Source organism: Ochotona princeps, chromosome 21 (assembly GCF_030435755.1).
Source record: "Ochotona princeps isolate mOchPri1 chromosome 21, mOchPri1.hap1, whole genome shotgun sequence".
Taxonomy (NCBI): Eukaryota; Metazoa; Chordata; class Mammalia; order Lagomorpha; family Ochotonidae; genus Ochotona; species Ochotona princeps.
In genome coordinates, this window is record NC_080852.1 from 39,350,865 (window position 1) to 39,377,542 (window position 26,678).

General features: G+C 44.4%; 1 protein-coding gene across 1 annotated transcript in view; it reads right to left on the bottom strand.

Moving 5' to 3' along the window:
• The window catches only part of GRM7 (glutamate metabotropic receptor 7), a 390,314-nt gene that overhangs the window by 101,749 nt on the left and 261,887 nt on the right, over window positions 1-26,678 (bottom strand). Inside the window, exon 7 of the mRNA XM_058678925.1 lies at window positions 19,592-20,527. Coding sequence (XP_058534908.1) covers window positions 19,592-20,527 — 936 coding nt within the window. The remainder of the gene's footprint in view (window positions 1-19,591; window positions 20,528-26,678) is intronic.

The following is a 26,678-nucleotide window of genomic DNA, read 5'->3' on the forward strand; positions in this document are numbered from 1 at the left end:
AGAAGGAAGAAACACACAGGGAAACCTGGTGAGGTTTCTGGGGGAAGACTCCTAACCTTGGCACCAAAAATCACAGCCTGTCAAAGCCCCACCTGAGATTCTTCATGAAAATTTCCAGCAAAACACACCTGTATAATCCTATATAATAAATCAAAACTTGCTGTAGCTATATGAATAATAGGCTAAGCTTAAAGAGATCAATCTTATTTTTAGGATCACAGATACTTTGGGGAACTTATTTTAGGAAAGAGGGAACACTGAGAAAATTGGCAATAGGCAAAATACGAGCTGGTACCTTTAACAGAAAACAGCATTTTGTTCAGAGAAAGCCCCTCCAAGTTATCTGATCAAGTTGTTCATTGCTTTGCTTTTGAGCTATTTTACAACTACGGTAGCTCACTCTTAATAATGCAAAATAATTGCCGTCTAAAACACAGATATATTTTGTCAATATCTTTCATAGGGCAGATTGATTTTCTCCCCCAGTGCCTTGGCAAAAAACAATTTTTAAAAAAATCTATTTGCACATTCCTTCAACTTCTCATTTCACATAAATTTGTGCTACTTTGGTTTGTCCTTTTAATGGGCTGCAATGCCTTCATTAAAAGCAAATTATGTAATAAAATATTAAACATGTCTATGCTAATATGTTTTAAAAGTTACTTTCCATAGTGGATTTACTTTTTCAATAATGTGAACTCAAGCGTCACATCCCTATTTAATGGAGACCTGCAGCAAATGCCACAGTGAGGAGGAATCAGAAAGAAGGCAAGGAACAGTTGGTACTGTGAGCACACAGTCACTCAGGGCACTTGAAGGAACTGCAATTGTGGAAATAAAGGAACGTTGCTCATTGCTCGGAGTGGCTGTTTTCCTTCAGGGAGTAACAAAACCCAGGATGACAGTGTTTGGAATTCTCCCCGCTGTTTGGGGCTGGTCAGAGGTCTTTACCTCTGTGGTATGGCAAGGTATCTGAAAAAGTCACGGTTATTGGAAATGAATTTATTTTGGTGCCAAGAAGATGAAAATCCATGCATAGTTTTCTCATAACATATGCATATTCCTTTAACTTTGATTTTTAGATTGGTTCTATTTCTTTGAATGTCACAGTTACAGAAAGATCCAAAAGAGATGTGTTTCAACTGTTGGCTCACTCCCCAAATGGCTGCAACAGCCAGGACTGGGTGAGGCTCACACCAAGAGCCAGGAGCTTCTTCCAAGTCTCCCATGTGGGCAGAGGCCGTCCTGTGCTGCCTTCCTGGTGCATTGGCAGGGAGCTGGATGAGAAAAGGAGCAGCTAGGCTTTGAACTGGCACTCACATGGGATGTTGCAGTCACTTGTGGTTTTACTGCCTATGCTACAACAGTCTCTTTCCTTGAACTTCTTAAAGACCCATTATATGCATGAAAATTTAAAAAATTATTTATACCGTAATAGATTGATCTTTAAGTTTCATTTTCCACTAACTTCATGGAATAACCTCACGCAGACATTTGGGTCTGAGAAGCAACACCCACCTCCAGGAAGTGACAGGTGCCATCATGGGATGCCACCTTTCCTACCCTGGTCCGGAAATGCAGCCTCAGTTGGGTGATTAAGAAGGCTGATTTGACAGGCTAATCACGTACATGCCCAGTTCATTAAGAAAGAAATAAAGCTTTTCCTGTACCTACTCAAAACAGACAACTTTGTTCAGAAAGCAACACATCTAGGAGTTGGTACTGAATTCAACGGCCGTTCTCTCTTGGTAGAATGTCCCTTTTCTGGTACAATCCATATCACAGACTCCTGAGAAACCAAATAACTATCATCTTACATTCCATTTCTGTATATACAGCTGAGCTCATAAAATTTCCCCTTTTAACATTAGATGCTATGCTTATCAGAATAACCCATAACTTTAAAAAGCTTAGCTAACTAACTCATCTTCAACATGCCAGAAAACATCCAGAACTGGTCTAGGTGGCTGAACTAATTACTACCAGGTGGTAGGGATGGCAGACGCTCCTAACAGGATGTGAGAATCTCAAAGCACAACGCTTGTATGCTTCAAAGAATTCCACATGGACTGTGAGTCTGCCTGAGAGAATTCTAACATATAAAAAGCAATTTCTTCTGAATTAACTTTCATTATTATGAAACAGTAGCAGGAAAATTAGCCACAAACACATTTTCATAAAAATTCATATTCTGGGAGCTACATGTTTCATGAAGCTCAAGGGAAGATAATTACACACAGCAATCCCTGATTCTGACTGCACGCCTCCTGGTGGCAGCAGGGAGAAGGAGCGGTTGTCACCTCCGTGAGACACCATCTCTCCTTTTGTGGCACGGGGGTCTGTGAGTCACTACAGAGACACTCAGACTTGTGGTTCTTGCTTTCCATCTCCTCTGTCGGTGACAACCAGAGATGAATGCCAAACCAGTACAGAAGAACAGAACTATGTTGTATTTGACGTTCTTTCTGACTCCGTCATTGCATGGTATGTGAAATATGGCTCATGGAGTGTCACCTGATGTGGGCTTGGGGGAAGGATGGAGTTTTTCGTGGAAAATGATGAGCTTCTACATACCCTGCAACTCCCTTCCAAAGACATCGGAAACTGACTGTTTAAAAACCCCAAAACTTTATTCCCTTCTGGGCAAGCTCTCTTGATACAACAAAGACCTTTTCTTTCTTCCTTTTCTTTTTAATTTGCTACTGCACGTCTTCTGGTGAGCCTTCCTGGTAAGAGCTGTCATCATATTGATGGCTGCCAGGGCAATGTCACTGCACGCCTTCCTTCTAGCATGGCCTCATGGCTGTGTCCGCCCCCACGCTGCACACGCTCACTCAGCACGCTGACCAACACAGCACTGCTGGGCCAGCCCGGAGGGGCCACGGAACGGTGTTCATTCTACTTTGGCCCCGGGACACTGAAGGGAAGGAGGCAGTTGCCATGCTTGGCCCTCCTACACAGGACAGCACGCATCTCCTTGGCTTTCAAGCCATCACGAGTCAGACATCTGTTCTCTGCACTGTAAAATATTGTCATTAGACACACAGTCGGAAGCCCTTTTTTCGTCTACACATTAAACCTCACCAAGTTATGCCAAGCAAGTAGATCTCTGAATGATGGGCCATTTCCCCAGTTTTCTACAGCTGTATTTATTCACCCACCGAGTATTTATTGAGCACCTCAAGTGGGCCAAGAGCTTGGATGAACACAGCCACTGTAACTCAAGTCCCTCCTGGAGTCTTAATCAGAGGTTCGTAAGGGTTTTGCTGCCAAAGCCCTCTCCAGAAGTCTAGTGAAACCCGTGGACCCTCTGACCATCACACCTTTTGATGTATGAGCTAAAATACACCACACTACAAAGGAAGCCAGGGAGGCTGGAGCACACGTATTGAAATGCTTCCAAAATCGTCTTACTATTAATATAACACGCTTCTTCAAACTGAATTAAAGAACAAGACCAAGACAAAACATCTCATCATGAGCCTAACATCAGAATAATGGTGAACATAAATGACATTTGGGGAAAGGTGCAGTAACACAACATGAGCTCAGTGTGTCTGATTTTCTACACGTTCTGAGACTCTGTGACAGGATTTTGAACCATGTTTTAATTTGGTGATATAACACATACAATAACAATGAGAGAAATGTACAAAGAAATCACAGGCCTTAAACATAAATGGGTATATTTTTTGACATGGTTAATCCTGACTTTTCTCAGAGACACTATCCAGTCAATTACAGTGATACTCTGAAAAGTTCAGGGAAAAAATGCAATTAAAGATAAGTTCATTTTGGTGAATGTTTCTGAAGGACATTCATGGTCATTACAAACATTCATTTTTTTTCATGAACTTTCCAAAGTAATAAAAATTTTGGTTGATATGAAATGGGAAAAAAATAAGATTTTGAAGTTAAATTCCTAACGGCAACATTAGAACCCATTTTCCGGCGTAGGGGGTGACGCGACACAGGCACACGTGGGGACACCAGGAGAACCGGCCGGGGTCTGCTCTTTCTCTGTCCTGTCTCACCACACCGTCTGCACTGTTTCCCCGGAGTCTTTCCAACAAGCAAGAGCGAGAAGGATACATTCAAGCAGAATTATCAAACATCCAAATCTGTCCTCCCGCCAGCTCTGTTTCACATCTCAACCCCTGGGATCAAGGAGACCTGGATTTGGTGGCGCATTCCTGCATGTTCAAGGAAATCTATTTCCCACCAAATTAAAATTGCTTTTCCATACAAACATGACACTCTTGGTATACACCAGAATAGAAGATTGATTTTTCAGTATCCACCAGGAAAAATAACATGAGAAGCATACAGATATCATAGTGGTACTGTGCGCCCGCTCGTGTCTGGAGAGACGCTGGATTGCTATGGTGGTGTTCCCGGGCTGCTCAGCAGCTTCAGTTACAATGCCACTCTCCCAGACGATTTGTGTGAGCGAAGTTCAGTAGCCTGTGCAGTTGAATGGCTGTTAAGATACACTGCATCCCTCAAAACAGTAGGGCAGCCTTTCCCCCCAGCAGAAGGTGCCCCTGCCTCCCAGCCAACTGTGGCCTGACTGGCATCCACAGCAGGTGGGCAGCAGGCGCTCTTGGGGCCACACGAATCCAGCTTGTGATGGGCCCACCTGACCTTGCGGGGACTAAGACCTTATGTCTGTTCGTCTTTCTTGTTTTCACGAAAAGCTTTCCTCCATGGCTGGGATATGAGTTACATACACAAAATGCCATTGGGAGCAGCATTCTACTAACCACCAAGTGGACTTCTTCCCAGGGTTACTGAGGCAAGCACAGAGGTCCCCACTCCAACCTCTGCACAGAAGGCGGGGACAAACTCCCTCCACAGAAATTCACATACCAGTTGTTACCGCACACTTGAAAGCTGATGCAGAGGGGAGCCGGATTCCCCACGCCTCACCCAGGATAAAGGGACTGAAGATGATCAAACTATGTACTCGGCTTCTCTGAGGATATACAAGGACAATGGTGAGGGAAATGTTAGTTCGTGTCATGAAAACACACACTGACAGAGGAAAGGATATCTTGAATACACACTTTGAAAAGACATTTGAATGCTGACATTTGTATTATGGGAGACATTCCTTTTATAGCAACAATGAATCAAGGAAGACTTCTGGGAAGTGTGAGAAGGCCCATAGGAAGGTATCCCAGCAAGTTTTCCAGGCATTATGAGACACACGATTTGGAGAATCAACATGAACATGGACGCTAGCTCTGTTTTTCACTGTGTCTGAAGCAAGAGAATAATGTAACAAAACATTGCCACTCCTCGTATGTCTTGATGATGCTTGCTGACACCCTCTTCCAGCAGTTCTCCACCAGGCCACTCACTCACGCCACCACTGCTGATTCCACTGCCACTCACTTGAGTCACTGTTGCTATTCCACTGCCCACGAGCAGTGAGCCCTGGCATGTACCTGACAGGGCTTCTCACCAGCATGTGGGAGACCACCCATCACTGCCCTTCCTTCCATGTCTGGGTCCCTGAGCTTTCAGTCTTTTTGCCTCTTTAGCTAGATGCAATTTTTTTCTTGACTTAGGTACACTGGGCACCCAGGACATCAGCCTCAGACTACTGTGTGTACAACATGTGTGAAGCTTTGCATTTCAAACTCAGTGCACAGCCAATGTGATCCTGCAAACCTCAGCACCTCCCCTGCACTCCAGGACCAGGAATCCAACCTCAGCACCTCCCCTGCACTCCAGAACCAGGAATCCAATCCCAGCACCTCCCCTGCACTTCAGAACCAGGAATCCAACCTCAGCACCTCCCCTGCACTCCAGAACCAGGAATCCAATCCCAGCACCTCCCCTGCACTCCAGAACCAGGAATCCAATCCCAGCTGGCATCTTCACCATCTTTTAGAGGCGTCGCAAAGCTCAGGTTCCAGATGACTGCCTCCTGCCCGAACCTCCTCCTCTGAGAGTGTCTACTTCATAAATGATTATGTACCCCATGTTCACATCAACAGCCCCGGAGATGTGTCAGCTGATGCATTTTGCTTGCACCTCCTATGCAGGTAACCCCTAAACAGTTCATCTCCAACTGTGGAAAAGGAGGATGAGTGGGAGAAGGAGACACAAGAGCAGAGCAAAGAGCAGGGAGGGAGAGAGAAGAGAGAAGACGACACCTAATGTGACTGAACTGAACAGGAATTGCCTTTCCTCTGGATCCTTCTCATCCCTCACGCAGCTTAAGTATCTCTGAAACCTTCTCTTACTGCGGTTCCACCTGATCATGCTGTGCTCCGAAGGCATCCTGTGCCCATTCACCTGCCTGACCCTACCATGTCTGAAAGGAGCCAGTGATGCTTTCTCTCATGAGGATGCAAGGTACATGACAATCCCAACCTTATCAGGCTGTTCACTGTCCCCAGGCCTTACTGAGGCCCAGGGACCAGATACTGCTGACTTTGTCCTGTGTGAAGTGATAAATGAATCAATCTATCAACCAGGAGCTAATGAGATCATCTCTTTGCAATGGAAGGCACTAAGTGGGACAGAACACAAGGTGTGGAGCACATGAGGAATACATGTGACACGCACACGGGAAGGTGACAGAACTCAGCCGACTTCCTCTTCCCTTCACACTGAGGTTGAGCCCTGTTGTCAACAACTCAGTGCCTGCTCACTTCTTGCAAATTCCCCATCTCCTCCTGCTCCTGGACAAAGAGCCTTGCCCTTGGAGGGCAGCCTACAGCTGAGAGGAGCGGCTCAGCTGCTGTTCCTAGGTTCGTCTGGAATATCCAGTCAGTCTGATTGCAACCCACCTGTCACCTGCTTTGATCTGGCACATTCCTGAAGGGCATCCAGAGTTGCCCTGCTGCCCTGGAGACAGAGACACTGCATCTTTGGAAACATACCGCGTAAGCACACACGGTGTTACTCTCAAATAGCCTGTGTGAAAGGCCCAACTCCCTACTGTGCACACAGAAACTGCATGGCCTGGCATTTTTGTCCAGATTAATGGCACCAAGCATATCAAGGAGTCCAGTAAAAATTCCTTCATGCAAAGAAGTAGAAACCCTTGTAGGACTGTATGCTCTGGGAAGCCTCTCAGATGGCAGTAGGGAAGGGGCATGACACCATAAATAGCCACATCTTTTGGGAAGCAAAGAGGAAACAATCAGGGTGGGAAACCCTAGGATTCTGCCCACGCGATCTGCGCTCTTCCTGCAAGTTGCATACTTGGCCTTCTGGTGTAAGTTCCTCTAGTGCAGCACTGTGCAATCCTTGTTTAGTGACAGGCTTTAGCTTGTGACTCTGCGGTTGTTTTGGGGATGTAAGCTGGAAGCTCCATCAGAGCACAGATGCTTGGGATACTTCCCTCTGGCCTCTCTGAGTCTACTCTTGCCCTGCTACAGTCTCCTCCCGACAAGCAGCCCAGGTGGCCTTTCTGAAGAGCCTAGAGTCCTTTCAGAAGGCTCCAGGGTCCTGCTGCCGCCCATCCTGCACTCTTTCTCTGACTTGCTGCTGCTTGGGCAAGCCTTCCAGGCATGCTTCCAGCTCTGGACCTGCACAGGGCAGCTCTCCGTCTTACCATTCCTTGCAGCTGCTGATGTTGGTGTGAAGGTCTTCCCAGTGAGTCCCTATCCCGTCGCTTACTCATAATGTCAAGGATTCCTTCTCCTTTGAGCCCAGCACCTCTTCTCCTGCTGACGTGGCTTCATGCCCCTTATTGAGGTCTCACAGCTTGTGTGATACTCACGTATTTATAGCCTGTCATCCCTACACTAGAATGCAGGTTGGCGGGTCTAACGTGCTTGCTGCTTCCCCAGCATTAGCAATTGTACCTGGTATTTACAAGCATCCCCATACAAGTGCATGTATGTATATATTTCAATGGAATACATACGCTTACACACATGAAGTACAGTTACTCATTCACTTACTCAATCCTCATAATATACTGATAAGATAAATATTTCTACAATTCTCCTTTTACAAGTTAGGGAACTGAGACACACAAAAAAATCAAATAATTTGTCCAGGCTAAAAGAAATAATCACTTCTGCTGTCACAGTCTCTGTCACGGATCTGTGCTATTTTGGAACATAGATGTCATCAACAACCTTCTAGAATCCTCCCCAGCTCTGAGGTCTCATCAAGGCCATGGGACCTCTGTAAACCTGTTTCACATCTATACATTGGGATTCTGGTCACCCTTCTGTAGAAGCAGGGTGAAGGTCCAACGGAATAATGTAAGAAAAGTGTTGAGTGCAATAGCATGTATGATAAGAGTCTGGTAGTTGCGACTCCGTACTCCGCGTCATCAGGTTTAGAATGCTAACTCCTTCGATGCCAGCAATGCCAGGTGCAACTTCTCTACCACAAGGCATTGAACCACTTCCCTTTGGTCAAGTGTTCAGGTTGTAGGCAAAAATCTTTGGGAATGTTTTCAGTTTCTTCCTATCCTAAGCCAGAATCAGAAGGACTGAGTGACAATTCATTCGTATTCTAAAGGCTCTTGGTACGTAAAATCATCCTTAATCGATTGACACCTATAAGTTAGTAACACTGTCCATTTCCAACACCCTCAAATGTTACTGCGTTCCTTTCCCCTTAATGCTCCAAACACTGAAAACGGTGGATTTGCACATTTGCTGGTGGCCATGTCAGTTGAGGAGCCTTGGATGTTTGCACTGCCTCGCCCTGCTTTCAGATCAGCCTCCCCAGACTTGGCAGAGAACTCCCACCCACCGCGGGGAGATCTCACTTCCAGCTGTCAACCTGCTTTCCTCCAGTTTCCCTGCAGCCTTCTTCACTGATGGGCTTTGCATGGCTCCCTCTCCTTCTTCTGTATGGTTTATTCTCATTGGAAAGTCAGATACACAGAGAGGAGGACAGACAGACAGATTTTCCGTCTGTTGATTCACTCCCCAAGCAGCTGCAACGGCCAGAGTTGATCCAATCCAAAGCCAGGATCCTGGAGCCTCTTGTGGGTCTCCCACGGGGGTGCAGGGTCCCAAAGCTTTGGGCCATCTTCAACTGCTTTCCCAGGCCACAAGTGGGGAGCTGGACGGAAGTGAGGCCACCAGGATTAGAACTGGCACTCATATGGGATCCTGGCATGCGCAAGGCGAAGACTTTAGCCGTTAGGCTACAGTGTTGGACCCACTCCCTCTCCTTCTAACCTATTCATTAAAGTAAGAACAACATCTTATTACAAAATGCATGCATTGTTTCCTTCCTCAGAGGTGTACTAAGCACTTACTGTATACTAGCTACCATTTGAAGCCCTAGGGACACAGGAAATCAGAGGAGCTACTTACACTGTAGTGAGGAGATGGAGATAAAAATCAGGTGGATGCCACAGTAACTGCTGGGTGATAGGGAGATGCAGGACACAAGGTTGGAGACCACGCCCCTTGGTACAGAGGACAGTCACAGGGCCAGGCCGACACACAGCAGGGAGCTGAGTGGTGAGAAGGCGGCGGTAGAGGTCCTTAGGTCACTGGGCATCCCTCCAGAGGCAGGTCCTCTGGATAAGGTTGTCCCAGTAGCCTGAGTCACATCCCCTTCCTTCTCCATCTGCCGTCCTCAGACACCTGACCAATCTCCAAAATTATGAGACAAAATAAACCCTCTCCCTTTGTAAGTAGTTTCTTCCAGGTGTTTGTTACAGTGACTTGACAGGGGAAGATCCTGTGTGAAGTCCTGGGGTGGAGTTAAGGTTGGTGGGCTCAGGTGCAGACACAGCATCAACAGGGATGAGAAGAAACGGGAAGAGTGAGAACCGGAAAGGAAGATGGCATGGCACCAGGCCACCTGAGCCTCTGCAGCTGGCCCCACGTCAACCCTAACCCTACAGCACAGCAGCAGGAGCTGGAAGATGCAATGAGACATGCACGTGGAGACCGCACAGCTGACTGCTCTGATCAGCTCCGCGGGCCTCTTAGACTCTAAGGAAGTGGAGGTAAGTCCCGCTACAGTCATGAGGCTGGCTGGTGTGCAACATAATGGCATCGGTGGAAATCCACTGGAAGGTTTCCTAAAAATAACGGGATGTGACCTCCAGTGGCTGGAACTCTAAGGCACGGAACCGACATTTAAAATCAATCGCTAAATAACAGGGCCGTTCTCAAGGAAAGGGAAACCACTTTAAAACTTGCTCACAGAAGATTTGTCTCAAGGGCAGTAGGCACTGGAGCAAAAAGGACTGTGTCAGTGAGGGAACTCAAACTGTGCCCATTTCTGTTTGAGAACTTATACCCACCAGGATTTTTCTGCCTGTGCAATGCGAAGTCTTGGATCAGAAAGCTCATACTTAGAGTATAAGCCAAGCAATCAACAATAACAAAACCCAGGCATGTGTCAGAGGGCCTTCCATTCCTGGCACTGTGGGCCCGGTGAGAGCCTCCACAGCTCCGTGTCGTGTGGGTGTCAGTAACCATTAACGAGTCACTCCGCGCACCCTCTACCCCAGGGCTGAGCAGAAGCAGGATTTCTGTGACAAATGGAAATGACAGTCCCCTGTGTTTCCCAGAGCTCTTCCTCCACCAATAGTCACCCACATAGCTCTTATCCCAGGAGAACGTGGTGGGGCTTCCTCCTGAATGAACACATCTAGTTTCCAGCTCAGGGGCTCTGCTAGTAATTTTCCTGTTCGTTGTTTACCTCTCTGCTTTTTATACAATATTTTCAGCACAGGGACATCTGCAGATCCCACCCATTCTCTACAACACTGTCATCGGGGGCTGTGTCGATTTAGAAACTACTACAAAGGCATACAGGCTTGCAAAAACCCGTCTCCACCCTTGTCCTTTCAATAAGAATTAGAACAATACCAGATTCAACGTTCATACCTAAACTAGAAGAATCCATGTCTTTCCAAGTCTTTCCACTCGATGTCTTTTTCTTCTTCTGTCTTTGAAGAAAATGTACCCAGGTCCATCTATATGACCAGATGTTCAACATTAGACAATGTGAGGAGTAGGTTACTGAGTACTGGGTTACAAATAAGCACCCTGTTCATCTGGCACATGAGCCAGCACCCGGCAGAAGGCCCGCCTCACTAACAATGCAATGTGACCACTGTGTTCCAAGCTCATCACTCTGACAGGACACTGGGCAAGATACCAGAGAAACACAATGCAACTGACAGAATGGGAGGGCAGATTCAGGCAGCCTAAGTAGCTGTGTTGGACGCTGAAACCCAGTCATTACAGACTGATGTAGAGCTTTGAGACTGTGAGCCAGAACCTCCCAGGCGGCATTCCTTATCTATCTATCCACCTACCTAATTACGAAAACTTTTTGAAAACAGTATTAGCCCCTTGCAAGTGACAAGTCAACAGAGTGAGATCACATCAAAGGTGGAAGAGAAGATCACACAGCCCGAAGGACAAGGAAGAAAACGGGACTTTCAGGCCTTGAACTGGCACTCCAGGGTGTCCATGGATGATCCCACATGAGAACCCCAAAGATGTGCTAGTGTGAGTGCAGTACATCGCCCTCTGCAGGGCAGATAAGCACAGCCTGGCCCTACACTTCCTCTGCTGCCATTCATCCTGCTGGCTTCCCTGCACCCTTCAGTGCAGTGAACGTGATGAGGACAATGCAAGCTTTGTTCTGAGGTGGGAAACCCCACAGCAGCCCTTCCTGAAGCTGCTGCTGGATAGTTGTTCGTGTGAGGCTGCTTCCCTCGTGGGCCTTTGTGGCCAGGTCCAGACCTACCTAGAATGGCAACCCAAGCCCTGAGCAGGGATCAAGGTGACCAAAAGCACAGGTGAGCCAGCTGGCCATGTGAAGGTCCTAGCTCAAGGCGACACAGCATCTGCTTGAACTCTGAAGTCCCATGATGCAGGTCTCAGAGGCCAATGCTGCTCGCAAGGGCCCAGAGACCAACAACCATGGAGAGCCCACACACAGGGGCAACTGGTGTGGCAGCACCGCCAAGCTCTCATTCAGGAAAGAGCGAATGTGCCTGCACTGTGGCACGGGGGTCTTTCAGCAGTACTCCTAACTTGCATGCATCAGCTACATGGCACTCCAGTCTCCTCCCAGTCCATCGACTTGCTGCGGGGAGCAGGTGAGGTTTGCTATCTTGTTTCTTGGAGGATAAGAGAAGGGGCTGCCTCTTGCTGCCAGCTCTGGTTCAAACTGTCCTGCCAGCAACTCACCTTTCCCCTCCCTCCCCTACCCCTCCTCCCCCCATATGCTGTTTGCTAAAATAGGATGACAGGGAGCGTTCATTTAAATTAAGCTTGGGAGTCACTATCTTTCTAGGATAAAATCACACACAATAAGTATCATACAGTCAGTCCATTACTCCTAGGCAATGAATAAGCTTTCTAAAGCATTCCCCCAACCACGAACCATGCCACAACCCTACCCTACACTCCATTAGACCATAGTCTCCACTCCCCGTGCCTCCCAAAAACCAAGCCCAACCTCCTTTGCAGTCACCCTCCAAGATTTCAAGTCCACTCACATGCCAAATGCTTGCCACCCTCGGTCAACATCTCTACTGCATTGCCCCTCCATGTGAGATTCTCCTACACTCTGCCACTCCTCCAGCCACTGCCTTCCCAGAACCTCTGCTCTAGAGAAGCCTAAGGCACAGGGTCAGGTTCTCATTTGCTGACCTTTCGTCATGTGCCAGAGAATGCGACAGGCTTCTACGTCCTCTCTTGTCTGCACTCCCAATTAACCATGACAGCAATTCACAGCTAGGGCAATCAATATAAGCATACTTGATAATGAAATTTCAATAGAAGAGGGTGAGGAGAGTAGGGGCAGGGATACTCTGCCGAGGAGGAGGGGAAGCTGATACATAATAAGCTATACATGCCTGAAATGTGCACTCAGACCAGTGATGACACGTGGATACTGTCAAACCATCACTGTGGGGGAGAAAATTAGAACCCAGGCTGCCCTCAGACCCCTGAGATTCCCTGATCATCTGTAGCCAACAGCAGATCTTCCTTCTGGTGCCACAGATTGCTTTGAAGTTTTCTTTAAAATATTGATCTTAATGGAATCACTCTGTATGGTTTTCATCTTCCCCTCAGGCTGGTCACTTTGCTGAATATGTGAGTGGTTTTTCGTCATTGTGTTTGAGCTTCCATTTAACTGACTGACCCCAACGTGTTAATCCATTTGGCTTTTGAAGGGTGTTTGTGTGGTTTACAATTTGTCTTAATACACACTAATTTCCCCCCCAAATGTTCCTGTGGAAGCCTGTGGGGATGCCCTGCTTTCCACTTGTAGGTACACATGAAGGAGGAAAGGCTGGGCTCAGTCTGACAGGTTCATGCTTAAATTTTTAACATCCTGGACAACTTTTCCCAATGGAATCATCTTTGGTCTTCCCAGCAACAATCAGGGTCTTGGTGGTGCATCAACCCCATTAGAACCCAGAAATATCAAAACTCAGCAAGCTGTCGTGTTAAGCGATGTAGAGGCCTCCTGCTCTCTGAGACCTGATTAGTTAAGCCTCCTGGGGGGATGACAGGATTGAGGCAAAGGAGGTTAAATGGCTCACACAAAATGTGCCATGCTGAGCAGCTGGAAGACCTTTATGTCTCTCCCCCATCACTTTCCCCTTCAAATAAATTTCATTTTGACAATATTCCAAGTAGCATGCACACCTACTCTCTCGTGACCTATCAGCCATTTTTCCAATCTATGCTTTATCCTTCCACTACAACAGATGTGTTTTCGTAACTATAGTATTTCTCACACCTGTTTAGCATAAAATACTATCTCCAAAATTCCCCTTCCCAATTACCCTGTTCACATTGGTCCCACACATCCATGTTGTATTGGCTTTCTATGGTTTCAAGGAGGAGGCCTCACTGCAATGGAATGCTGGCCCCTCCGAGTGCACTGCTGTCTTTGAGTTGCATCAGAGTTAAGAGCATGAATAATACAGCAGGTACTTCAGGCAACATTTCCACCCAGAAAAGGATGGCACATATCTTAGCTTACCATCCGTGGTGTTCAGAATTAGCTTGGCCCACCACGTTGAAATGATGTGATACTTGCCAAACATTTCATCTGGGAGTGAAGCATCAGAATTCACATTGTTTTGAAACTTGCACAAAAAGTGAGATTTCATTCTTGTGTGTGATACCTTCTCCCATCGACAAGAGTCACAGCTGCCTGAGTCATCTTTTTTCTATAGGCCATGTGTCAACACCCCTGGGTTTGATGTGTGCTATTATTTCTGATAGGGTGGTCCTGTGGCTTTCTCTGCCTGTCCATTTCAGTCCCTTGATCACATTTCTTGTGATGTTTCAGAGTAGCTGCTCTCCGTCATTCTTTGTGATACGATGGCAGCGTGTTTGAAGCCCAACACCGGCCTATCTTGTGAGTCGCTAATGACCAAGGATGATGCTTTCTTTACTTCTCTCTCCCACAGGACTAGGGACAGCACCTGTTTTATAAGCACGAGTTCATGAGAACATTTTAATCAAACCCAGAATTGTTGAATCACAACAGACAAAGAGCATTAGTAGTATGTTACAAAGGAGGCCTGTGATCAGAACAAAATAAAAATGAATTGGTGGGCCCGGCGGCGTGGCCTAGCGGCTAAAGTCCTCGCCTTGAAAGCCCCGGGATCCCATATGGGCGCCGGTTCTAATCCCGGCAGCTCCACTTCCCATCCAGCTCCCTGCTTGTGGCCTGGGAAAGCAGTCGAGGACGGCCCAATGCATTGGGACCCTGCACCCGCGTGGGAGACCTGGAGGAGGTTCCAGGTTCCCGGCATCGGATCGGCGCGCATTGGCCCGTTGCGGCTCACTTGGGGAGTGAATCATCGGACGGAAGAGCTTCCTCTCTGTCTCTCCTCCTCTCTGTATATCTGGCTGTAATAAAATGAATAAATCTTAAAAAAAAAAAATGAATTGGAGCCTAACCTCACACTCTTAACCATCCTTTCCCTTTAAGTTGATTAATCTCAGTGAAAGCCTTTTACTGGCTTTCAGGCAATGACAAGAGCGGTTGGATGGGGAGAGCTGGCAGAGATCATCTGATGCAGCCTGAATGGACACCCGGAATGACACGTGGTTCTCCAATGCAGGAGTGAGTGGTGTTGACTCAAGGCCACGCTGGCATTCCCGGGGAATGGAAGAATGCTTATCTACGAGTCAAGTATTTTGATCTAAGAGGTCTTTCAAAATGTTTGTGGAAAACGTAATGAGAAGCTAAGCTTTTTTTTTTTATGTTAGTTTATTTGTATTTTTTTTTTAAAGATTTTATTATTATTGGAAAGCCGGATATACAGAGAGGAGGAGAGACAGAAAGGAAGATCTTCCATCCGATGTTTCACTCCCCAAGTGAGCCGCAACGGGCCGGTGTGCGCTGATCTGAAGCCAGGAACCAGGAACCTCTTCCGGGTCTCCCACGCGGGTGCAGTGTCCCAAAGCTTTGGGCCGTCTTTGACTGCTTTCCCAGGCCACAAGCAGGGAGCTGGATGGGAAGTGGAGCTGCCGGGATTAGAACCGGCGCCCATATGGGATCCCAGGGCATTCAAGGCGAGAACTTTAGCCACTAGGCCACGCCGCCGGGCCCGAAGCTAAGCTTTTTTGGTTGTGAACAACACGGAAGTCTGTGCTGAGTTCTTTGGTCACAATCACGGTCCCTGACCATGTTGAAGACCCCTCGATGTTAGCATTAGGCAGGTTTTGCTTTGGATTCAGGGCACATGGTCCTGGCCCCGTCCTTACAGACTCTCAAGAAATGCTCCCGGGAAACAACCCCACCTGCTTGTCCTGTCACTAACCCGATTCTGGCTTTGTAAGGCCTCTGGCCCAAACCTTGGAGCTGAGGTTTGATTGAGACCTCGGGGTCCTTAACTTCTTTGATCCTGGATAGGGTCTCTCTGATCTGCTGGCTACTTGATCCCTGCAACTCCTCTTTGCTTGGGATGGGGATTAATATTCCCCGAAGTTCTGTAAGAGGAGAGATGAAGGGCCTCTCACAGGCTGTCCTCCATGGGAGGGAGGGAGGAAAGGGGCAGGTTGTTTTAAGAAGTCCGCTTCATCTCCACTGGCGTTTCCCAGCAGGCTTGTTAAAAATGTCAACTTTTATGTCTTATTTTCAACCTGTGGACCCAGCTGGGGAAGAGAGTGAGGGAAGGCATGACACAATTTTGAGAACCACTGAGTTAAGGACCCCACGCTGGATCAAAGGCTTGCCAACAGTTGTCCTAATTCTGTCACTTAGTGGAGTGATGCTTCAGTGGAGACTGAATAATCTTAGCATTTGGTTATTTTACACTTAGCTCTTCTCTAACATATGTAGGAAATTGGCCAGTAGACACCCTTTTAAAAGTCATTCTTTCTTGTAAGACACTGCACTTGCCCAGAAGTTTCCCCTGGACCTTGTGCTTTTCTGCTTCTTACCCTCCTCCTATCCATCCACACAATCCCTCATTCTCTCAGAGTAGACCTATAGAAACCTCTGACCTTACTGCCTTAATCCCAAGATCTGTGTTCCCAGTGAGAGTTAAGTGAAGCCTGTCTCCAGGCCCACATGTAGGAGATGGCATATCAGGTAGGCTAGGAAGTTCTCCAGGCCACACAAGCTGAAGTGCTTTGACTGACGGCATCAATCGTTAGATTTTTCAGGTCTGTTATCCCTAGTTGAAGCATGCACAGCTTCCAGCACGCACAATTCTCACTATAGGTCCAGCCGCAGCTTTGCCTGTCACACAGAACAAAGCAGTGCTGGAGCAGACAGTGACAATAGTAACGGAATGCTTCTGCTCCGCACCAGGCCAGCTCACTCCTATGCTTTTGTCATACTGGCTGGGGCCTCTTCTTTCCCCATCACAGTTCCCTAAAACATGCTGTCCCAGAGCTGCAGTCATTGCGCCACACCTTCCACTCCCAGTCACGCTGTAGGACTTCTCAGGAAGCCAAAGGCCAGCGGTGACTTCTCACCCTCCCGACAAGAGGAAACATAAATTCCACAGGGTCTGACTCTTGTGGAATTGAAGTGACAACACTGTTATCCCTTATGCTGTGCTGATGAATGAAACCAATGAGAACTTCTGCAGCACGTTCCTAACATAATCAAAAATGAGTTCAATTTCCTGAAAGCGTACACAATCACTACTGAACTGACTCATCTTTATTGCTGTGTTATTGTGAAATTCTTCTCTTAAAAACACTTAAACTGTTACATGTATATAAACATGGAAGATCCTGAAATCTGTAAGTTGCTACCGTGGCAAAAGCAAACATATTTTGCTATGTCTATTTATAGCATCTGACAGTATTCTGCTTTCTAAAAGTTGAATGTCATGGCTTCATACAAGTAAAGTGATATTCTTTAATGGATCATTCGTGTTTCTCTTGCCATATGCCTATCATTATGGTGGGTGTATTTTTGTGTAATAATTCACCATTTTCATTTGCCAACTCGGCATCTTCAATTGTGCTGATCAACCATGCAGGCCTGCCCAACCCATCGAGATGGCACAAGGGAAAACGTGTGCTTGCTGAGCCTCAGCCAGAAGGTGGAGGGCATGAAGACGGGCTAGTGCCTCGTGAAGTTCAATTCTATCAGCACAACAAATTCTAGGGCCAGTAGAATGGGTGAATGCCAGTCCTGACGCCTCTCATTCTCAAGGTTTTAAAGGAGCGACTTACACACACGATCTTACTGAAAACATCCACAGTCAAGGCCAGAAACTAAGAACTGTTAGAGAAGAAAAATGACCTAGTAGACAAATCCAACACGAAGTGTAACAAGACTCATTTGGAAAACCACTGCAATTATCCATCAGTCTTCAATTCCTCAAGAATTATGTAAAGAAACCCATCTTCAACCTACTTCAGAGGGACCTGTTGGCTGTGATAATGTAAATAATACCTCTGAATGCTTAGATGGCACCATCATGCCCCAGGAGACATTCAATGCTCATCATTCGACCATCAGGCATTTAAGGCCCCTTTTCCCTCTCGGTTGCATTTTACGGCTCTGACTTATATTTTACTATCCCTGTAGTCCACACAGAGACAGAGGAGACAGACTAGAATTCAAGTTGGCTTCACAGACAATAAACATGCATTATGAATGTGAGACATAGCTATGCATTGAGATATATATTCTAGAACTTCCTCTAGGATATTTTATAACTCAAATTAGAATCATCTGGATACATTGATGTCAGAATTCTGCATGATTTACTGTACTTTTCACTTAATTTTTTTTAATGCAACCCCAATCTGTAGATTCTGGATCACACAAGTGGGATACTACACATCTCTGCATCTGGAAAACCAGCCAAAAGCCATGAACTTCCCAGAGAATGCAGTTTACAACAACCAAGAGGATCCAACTAGTGACTTGCATATTTTTCATACAGTCCTAACTTCATCATCCTATTTTTCATTCAGAGCACTGTATCTCTGAATGCTCACGAGATGCAGTCAAAGCACTATGAAATCAGGACAGATACATGGGGTGCTAACTCTTCACCAAGCTGGAACTATGGTCTCTTCCACAGAGAGTGTCAGCTCAGATTCTAGATCTCTAATTCAGCCTCACTTGTACCAACCTCTCACAGCTTCCCACGTGCAGTGAAGGACCCTCCATCATCTTAGCATTAAAAATGGGGTTTGTCAAAATTGCATGTGTACAAACCCCAAGTCAATTATGTGAGTGTAGGACTCAGATAAATATGAATCATGTCTAATCTAATACTGCAAGTTTGTTAAATTAGCATAGGTGGGAGCCCTAGAGATAGAACTCACATGAAAATCTGCATATCAGAGCTGCCTAAGGTACAGACACATAACCTTCTAACTACTGGGAAGCACTACAGGACTCGTATCTAAGACAAACACATTGTAGACCAACGTACTGGAGATTAGGACCTTTTTTTAAAAAAAATTTTCCTAAGGACAGAGACTATCAACTTTGAGAACCTAGAACTTCCACAGCTTGATGCCATACTACCTCTCCCTCGGCAAGAAAGTTGGGGCTCTGATCTCAAAATGTATTACTCGCTGTTACAAATGTACACGTAACCGCGGGGAGCATAGAAGAGTGATAACCAAAGCTCTATTTTACTCACCCACCTGGCTATATTCTATCAGTACACATCAGGCCATTATGGTATGCTGTAGAGCTTGTATTCTACAGCCCTGTCCATAGCCACAACCACTCAGGCACTACAAGAGCGATAGAGCACCCCTACCAAGAAGACGATGGCCACCACCCACTCTTACCTGGACAATCAGGTACTGCAGCTGTATCCTCTCGTCATAAAGAAACAGGTGTGCAAGCAGGAATGAAAAGTTATGCACAAAGAGTATTCCTTCATTTAGATATTTTTACACTAAGCAATCTATGATGTCGGATACTTTCATGACAAATATAATGAACCAGAAAAGAAAACTTCTAGTTGGTTTGCAGCAAGATAAATGCTTCAAAATCATAAACACATTTTAGATACCTGGGGTATTCACTCCTGTTGATCCAAATAGTTTCTACTCTTGGAAACACATTTCTGTACATGTAAGACCTTTAACGTTACACAACCGAGGTTCCGAACCTAAAAATGCATTTTGAAATGTAGGGTGAGCTGTGCATTTTCGCTTACCTTTTCTGCCGACTGAGCAGTGCCGAAAAAAATTGGAATGAAGGCGAGCCACACTATACACGTGGTGTACATAGTGAATCCAATGGGCTTGGCTTCGTTAAAGTTCTCAGGTACACCCCGAGTCTTGATGGCATACACAGTACACGTGACCATGAGAAGGATGCTGTAGCCCAAGGAACAAATGATTTGGAGATCCGTAATGTCACATTTGAGAACTCCTCTAGCCTGCTCAGGGTTCATGGTCTTGTGTTCGTCATAGTCTATGATGATGTTGGGTGGATCGACACCAAACCAAATAAAGACGCCCAGCAGTTGAACGGATATTAAACTGGAAGTGATTGCCAGCTGAGACGTGGGGCTTATGAGTCTGGGGGCTGTGACTGACTTCTTGCCCTGCTCAAAGATGCGATAGATCCGATTGGTTTTTGTCAAGAGGGCTGCGTAACTGATGCACATACCCAAGCCCAAGAAAACTCGCCGGAAAGAGCACACTGCCACATCCGGTTTTGCGATCATCAGGAAAGTGATGATGTAGCAAAGAAAGATGCCTGTCAGCAGCACGTAGCTGAGTTCCCGGCCAGAGGCTCGGACGATGGGCGTGTCATTGTAACGGATGAAGGTGGCCATGACAAAAATGGTGGCGATGATGCCCAGCATGGCAAGGAAGACGGGGATGACGGCCCAGGGAGAGTGCCACTCCAGCTTGATGATGGGGATATTCTGGCAGCCAGTTCGATTCTCATTGGGCCGCTGGTCGTAAGGGCAATGCTGGCAGGTCATCTCATCGAACTGGTACTGGTAGCCATCACAGGGCTCACAGGTCCAGCAGCACGGGGTGCCCTTCTGGGTTTTCTTCCTCTGTCCAGGCTTACAGGGCAGGGTACACACGGAGGGGGGAATCTCGCGGACTCCTCTACCCCACTGCATATCCTCTATCTGCATGGTCAGAAATAAGAACATGAAACAAGTGTTATTCAAGAGAGAAGAACCACCATAACAGAGCAAAGCAGTAACATCAAACACCTGAGAGTCTCGAAGGACGTTCAGCAGCTTATCAACTGCTAGCTGGAGCTCCAACTATGACTGTCTGGATCCTCATGCCATATGAATGAACAGTCTGGATCCATCTATATACTACTCTCAGGCAGTTCACTTCCTCTCTTAGGATATGCAGATTCAAAGTGGATGGAGGAAATCAGACTTTGCATACCATCAGTACTCGAGAAAGCAGGAATAGCTGCATTTCTACCAGATTAAATATGTTTTGAATAAGAAGTAGTAAATGACTCTACTAGCAGGAGGAAATAACACACACAAACATATGTATCAATATAGCATCCAAACGCACAAAGCTGGTGCCGATACATCCTATGGGAGAGATTTCTACACAGCAACAGTCAGGGGCTTGAGCACCCCCAGTTTTGGAAAGAGAGAGATAATCTAATAAGCCTTCTACAATATGTCTCCTCAGATCAGCCGGAGCTATAGAAATCTACAAAACTTTCTACCCAACAATTATGGAATTATACATTCTTAACAACAGCACATTCGAAATTATCCTGGAAAGATCATGTGTTGAAGACTTGAAACAAGTCTCAATAGACTTACTACAAATCATTTCGAGTATCTTTTCTGACTACAAAGCAATAAAACTTTAAATCAATAAGAAGAAAAATATGCACACTAAACAAAATACATGGGAATTAACTCACATGAGTGGATTAAGGAAGAAATCAAGGAGGAAATGAAAACAATATCCTGAAATGAGTGAAAATGTCACACAAGCCACAAAAACCTATGGGATACTGCAAAACTAGTACTGATGGCAAAATATACAAAAGTCAATATTTGCATCAGAACCCTGAGAAAGATGTCAGACAACATATTACTGCACCTTAAAGAGGTAGCAGACAAGATCAAATAACCCAAGGTTGGAATGAGTAATGAAATATTGAAAACAAAAGCCCCAAAATAATGTAGAGACTAAAAATCACAAATAATAAATTAGATGAAGAGTTGTTTACTTCAAAAAGTAAGCAATGAACAGACTGTATAAATCTTCAGCTGGATGAACAAAAAAGAGATGATTCAAATATGGAGAATTAGAGATGAAAATGGAGATATTACAACCAACACTACAGTAAGGCAAAGAATTGTTAGAGGTTATTGTGAAAAATTATATGGCAGAAAATTTAAAAGCCTAGAAGACATGTAAACATATATCTTACCAAGACTGAATATGAGAAGACAGAATTCCTAACCATGCCAATTACGGTTAGCAAAATTGAATCCACAACAAAAACACTTCCCATCAAAGAATAGCCCAGAATCAGAAGACTTTGATGCTGGATTTTCTCAATCTCCGAGTGAATGAATGCCCTCAATGATTACTAACTTAAAAGTAGAAGAACATGGAATTCTTCCAAATGCATTCAATGAATCTTGAATTACCCTATCGCAAAACCAGATAAGGGAACACCAAAACAGAAAGCTACAAGCCAGTCTACTTGATGAATACAGAATACTAGCAAACTGGATCCAAATTACAAATTAAAAAGACCGTCCACAATCATCAAATGAGACTGAACTCAGGAATTCAAGGATGGTTCAACATATGCAAGGCAGTAAGTATTATACACAAAATCAACCAAGCAAAGGCTAAAAATCTTATCATTCTAGCAACATATTCAGAAAGGCTTTTTGATAAAACTCAACATAGGAGCAAGATGAAACTTTTTCTAATATCTGGAACAAAATAAGTATGCTAATACTCACCTCTTTAATGTATCACAGTACCAGAAGATCTAGCTATAGTTATTAGACAAGACAGAGAAGTGCAAGGGATCCCAGTTTGGAAGAGGAATGAACCTATTGGCAGTTAACAGTATCTTTTCTGCACTAAACCTCACAGACTTCCCCACAAAGTTGGCAGAATAGCCAAATTAACCAAGTCTGCAAGATATACAGTCAAGGTAAAAAAAATCAGAAACATTATTATACATCAATAATGAATCATCCAAAATAGAATTCAAAGTAATTCCATTTTCTACAGCTATCCAAAAAAGGAAAATGAAAATATTGATAATAAATTTAACCAAAGAGGTAAAGAGATCTACGCAAAAATGTAAATCATTGATAAAAAGAAAAGCAAATAAGACAAACAGAAACGGAAAGGCATAACATGTTCATAAGAGTCAATATTACGAAAATGTAAATATGATCCTAATTTACATATTCAATGCAATCAATATCAAAGTCCTTTATATTTATAATGCCTAAAAAATTCAGTAAAATTTATATGAACCAAAAGAGATCAAAGTGATCTTGACTAAAAAGAGAAAAAGAGGGCCTTCTACTACCTGATTTCAAAAGACTATGAATGTATGATCTATCGCAAAGACACTGTAGTTAAGTTCCATTGTACACCAGTATAAAAAGAGATCCATAGACCAATGCCACTATTTAGAGTCTACAGGTTCACATAGCTACAGCCAACCAATTGCTGAACGTGCTAAGAACATGTGATGGAATGAATTTTTTACAAAATAAATGGTGTTACAAAATTGGATATCTGCCTACAAAAGAATAAATCTAGACCTCTGTATGTCTCACTGCATACAAAAAAGCCACTCAAGATGAATTAAAGACCTAAATATGAAGTTTAAAATCATTATAAGAACACCCAGGAAAAAAGCTTCCAGACATTATAACGGGTAAGGATTTTCTAGATCTCAATCTAAAAACAAAGGAAGCATAAGAAAAATTGGACAACGGAATTCAACCAAGCTAAAGAGCTTTTGCACAGCAGAGGTCACTGCCAAGGGAAGAGCCAGTCAAGAGAACTGGGGAACATATGTAAAAGGCGCTCTTCTAATAGGCGGTTAAAACCCACAACACACAGGCAACGCAAACTACTGCACAGAGTTTATATATTTCAGTTAAAATAGGCAAGACGTTTTCCAAAATAAGACATAAAATGCCAAGAGGTATATGGAAAAAACATGCTGTTACCATTGATCAGGTAATTACAAATCAAAAACCCCAAATATATCTGGTTGTTCCAGTAACTTTGTTACTAAGTAGACAGAATACATCAAATGGTGCCCAGGGTGTGATTAAAGGGAGCCCTGAAATAATGAGAGAAGAAATGACCATTGTGAAAACCCCAGGAGCTACAGTAAAAAAATGAAGCTGCCATACGATCCAGCCACACAGCTCCTGGGCGTGAATCCAAAGGAAACGAGACCCATCTCTTGAAGAGGTATCTGAATACTCACGTGTAATATTGCCATCAATACTTGAATGCCAAGTATATTTAAATATTGGGACAAAAGATAGCTTTTTATGAAAGGAATAACTCTGGGATTAAGCCTTGTAAAATATCATAACCCCCTAATAGCTGAATTTGAACTTCAACCAGAGACCCAAGTATCTTGCCTGACTTCAGTGTAAGCTCACCTGCCTGAACACAAGCCCACCTCGGCAGCAATCAATCCAAGCCAATGTAAAAGATGATCGTTTCCTTCCCCGCACCTTCGTTTTGAAGGCAGTAACTCACTGGCAGCCATCCCAAAGCCACAACACTAAGGAGATAACTTGTCATAAAGAGAAAAAGAGATGCATTCAATTTACAAATGTCAAATGTCAAGATGTAGCAATGTTCGAACTCACTGTTATTAGTACAAACACTTTCAAGTGCCAGATCACAAGGTCTGCCTTACGGTGACTAGAAAAGATTAATAAATAAATGTTATTAGCCCTAACCCAACACTAGCGCAGACTGACGGGCCACAGGATTAAAGCCGATCTGTGGGAAAAATGGAGTACTCAAGGAATACACAAACGATCGCCTTATGTAATATCTCACATTCAATTTTAAATCTGCCAGACCACTGCTTTTTGTTCCCTTTCAGAATAAAATAAAAAGCCTGGCAATGATGATCAGCCTTCCCCCTTCTCAATGTATCCAAATATATATACAAAAGCTGCAGCCATAAACATGATATTGACTGATTTCTGAGCTTGTTTTCCACTTTCATGTAAAGTATATCTGAATTTAATTGTACATATTAAACCAACAGCACTGCCTTTGTTTGAAATTAACAAAAATCTAATTTACTTGCTTTGCCAATAAAAATCATTATTGGAAATGAAATCTATGTTCCACGTAGGCTCCAAGCAACATGCAAAAGCTGCTCTAGGTGAAAATTCTGTTGCAATGATACATGTGGGTTGTGTGTATCTAGTGCTGTCAACACAGATTCAGCACTTGGTTTGACAGAGGAAGAACCCATTGCAAATGCCGGAGGGCAGCTCTTCAAGGGAAGGTAACTACTTAAGGCCGTGAGAAAGCAAGCGTAATGTCAATTTTGGTTAAGATGTTCACGGGAATGCAAATCTCAAGGATCTTGTTTAACTGCACAACACTGTGCTTCTGCTGGCTTCAGAAAGTCAGGGCAAATGCGTACAAAGGCTGGAACACAAACTACATGAGAATCTGCACACTTCTTTGTTGCAGAGCAGGCACCTGCCTCTTGCACATCCCAAGTCTGGATTCACTTGGTACTGTTGTGCTCAGTAGCTGATGTACCAGTTCCAGGAGAAAGACTACTGAGATCCTAGCTCTAGGGAAGAAAACAGAATTAACACGAAGCCCCACCTATTAACAGTGTCTTGATAACAGGTTCCGGGACAGGTAGATCTTTGGCTTACCAAAAGAGCACCTTATGTAGAGTTAAGCCATAAACACAGGAATATGTCTGTTGTGGATTCTGATCATTGTTCTTAACAATCACAAAAGACACGCAAAGAACGAATTGTTGTCTTCTGCCTTTCAACTTTGAGGTGCACAAATGCGCTTGGAGCTGCCCCACGCACATGGCAACCATGCACAATCAAGGCCAGTCTGGAAATTGCAGCTCAGATGCCATCCAAAAAGGCTGCTAAAAATTATTTGGTAGCAAAATTATATCACTAGATTTAACTAACCCTGGTAATATCCTGTTTGGGTAGTTCACACATCAAATGATAAAATTTCTTTAATGCCAGCCGATTCTTTGTAAGTGTCTACTAATTACACCCAAAAGAGAGACAAAGAGATGGAGGGAGGGAGGGAAGAGATGGATTGATTCGTTTTAGAGGATAAAAAAAGGTGGGAGAGGGTGTGATTTCAAGGAAGAAAGAATAGTTCCACATCTTTTGTGGAACTGGAATTTTACAACTAAGTCAAATTAGAGGTAGTATTATTGCCAAATGTAAAATCAAGGAAAGAAAAGTGTTATAAACAGCGTTTGGTACATCCAATTTTGTCTAGAAGTGATCTGTTTCCTTCCCCACACAGGCAATTCGATGTAAAGGAAGATGGCATCTCTCCGGGGAAATCTCCCTCTTGCTGAAATTCTGTTTTATGCTTTTGCAAAGCTTATGCCATGGACTACGCTTCCCATTGCTTTTAGTGTCTAATTCTGTGCCACATTAATTTTACTTATTAGAACCTTTGCAGAATGAACTGACTTCCAAACTGCCTTCTTAGTAGAACCCCATTTGTTCATTAACATGTATTTGTCAAGCGTACATTATGGAAATAGCTTTTTTTTAGTTTTAAAAAAAGATACAAACATGTAAAATATTCAATGTTAGGCTAGACCAAGGTTTTGTTTATATATTCCAATAAAACAACCATTAAATCAGATTTTTGCCTTTCAATCTTTTTAATGAGAGCAGTCATCTCTTTGTGTTTGTTAAGGTGGAGGTGTTGGAGGCAGTATCTTAGCAATATGCTGCTAAAATGACTAACAGACCCATAAATATGCACATATTTCTGCGGTGCCATGTGACATTCTAAACACACAAATACACTGTGACATGTCCAATAGGATAAGCATATCTGTCCTCTCAAATATTTAAGATTTCTGTATGGTGACGTCAAAATTGCTTTCTTCTATTTTTCTGAATTCTAAAACATACAGTACGTTATTATATGTGATCATCACACCATGCAGAGAATTCAAGAAGTCAATCTTCCTACTCCCAACAGCCTGCCCTCCCTAGCCTGCCCTCCCTAGCCTGCCCTCTTCAGCCTGCCCTC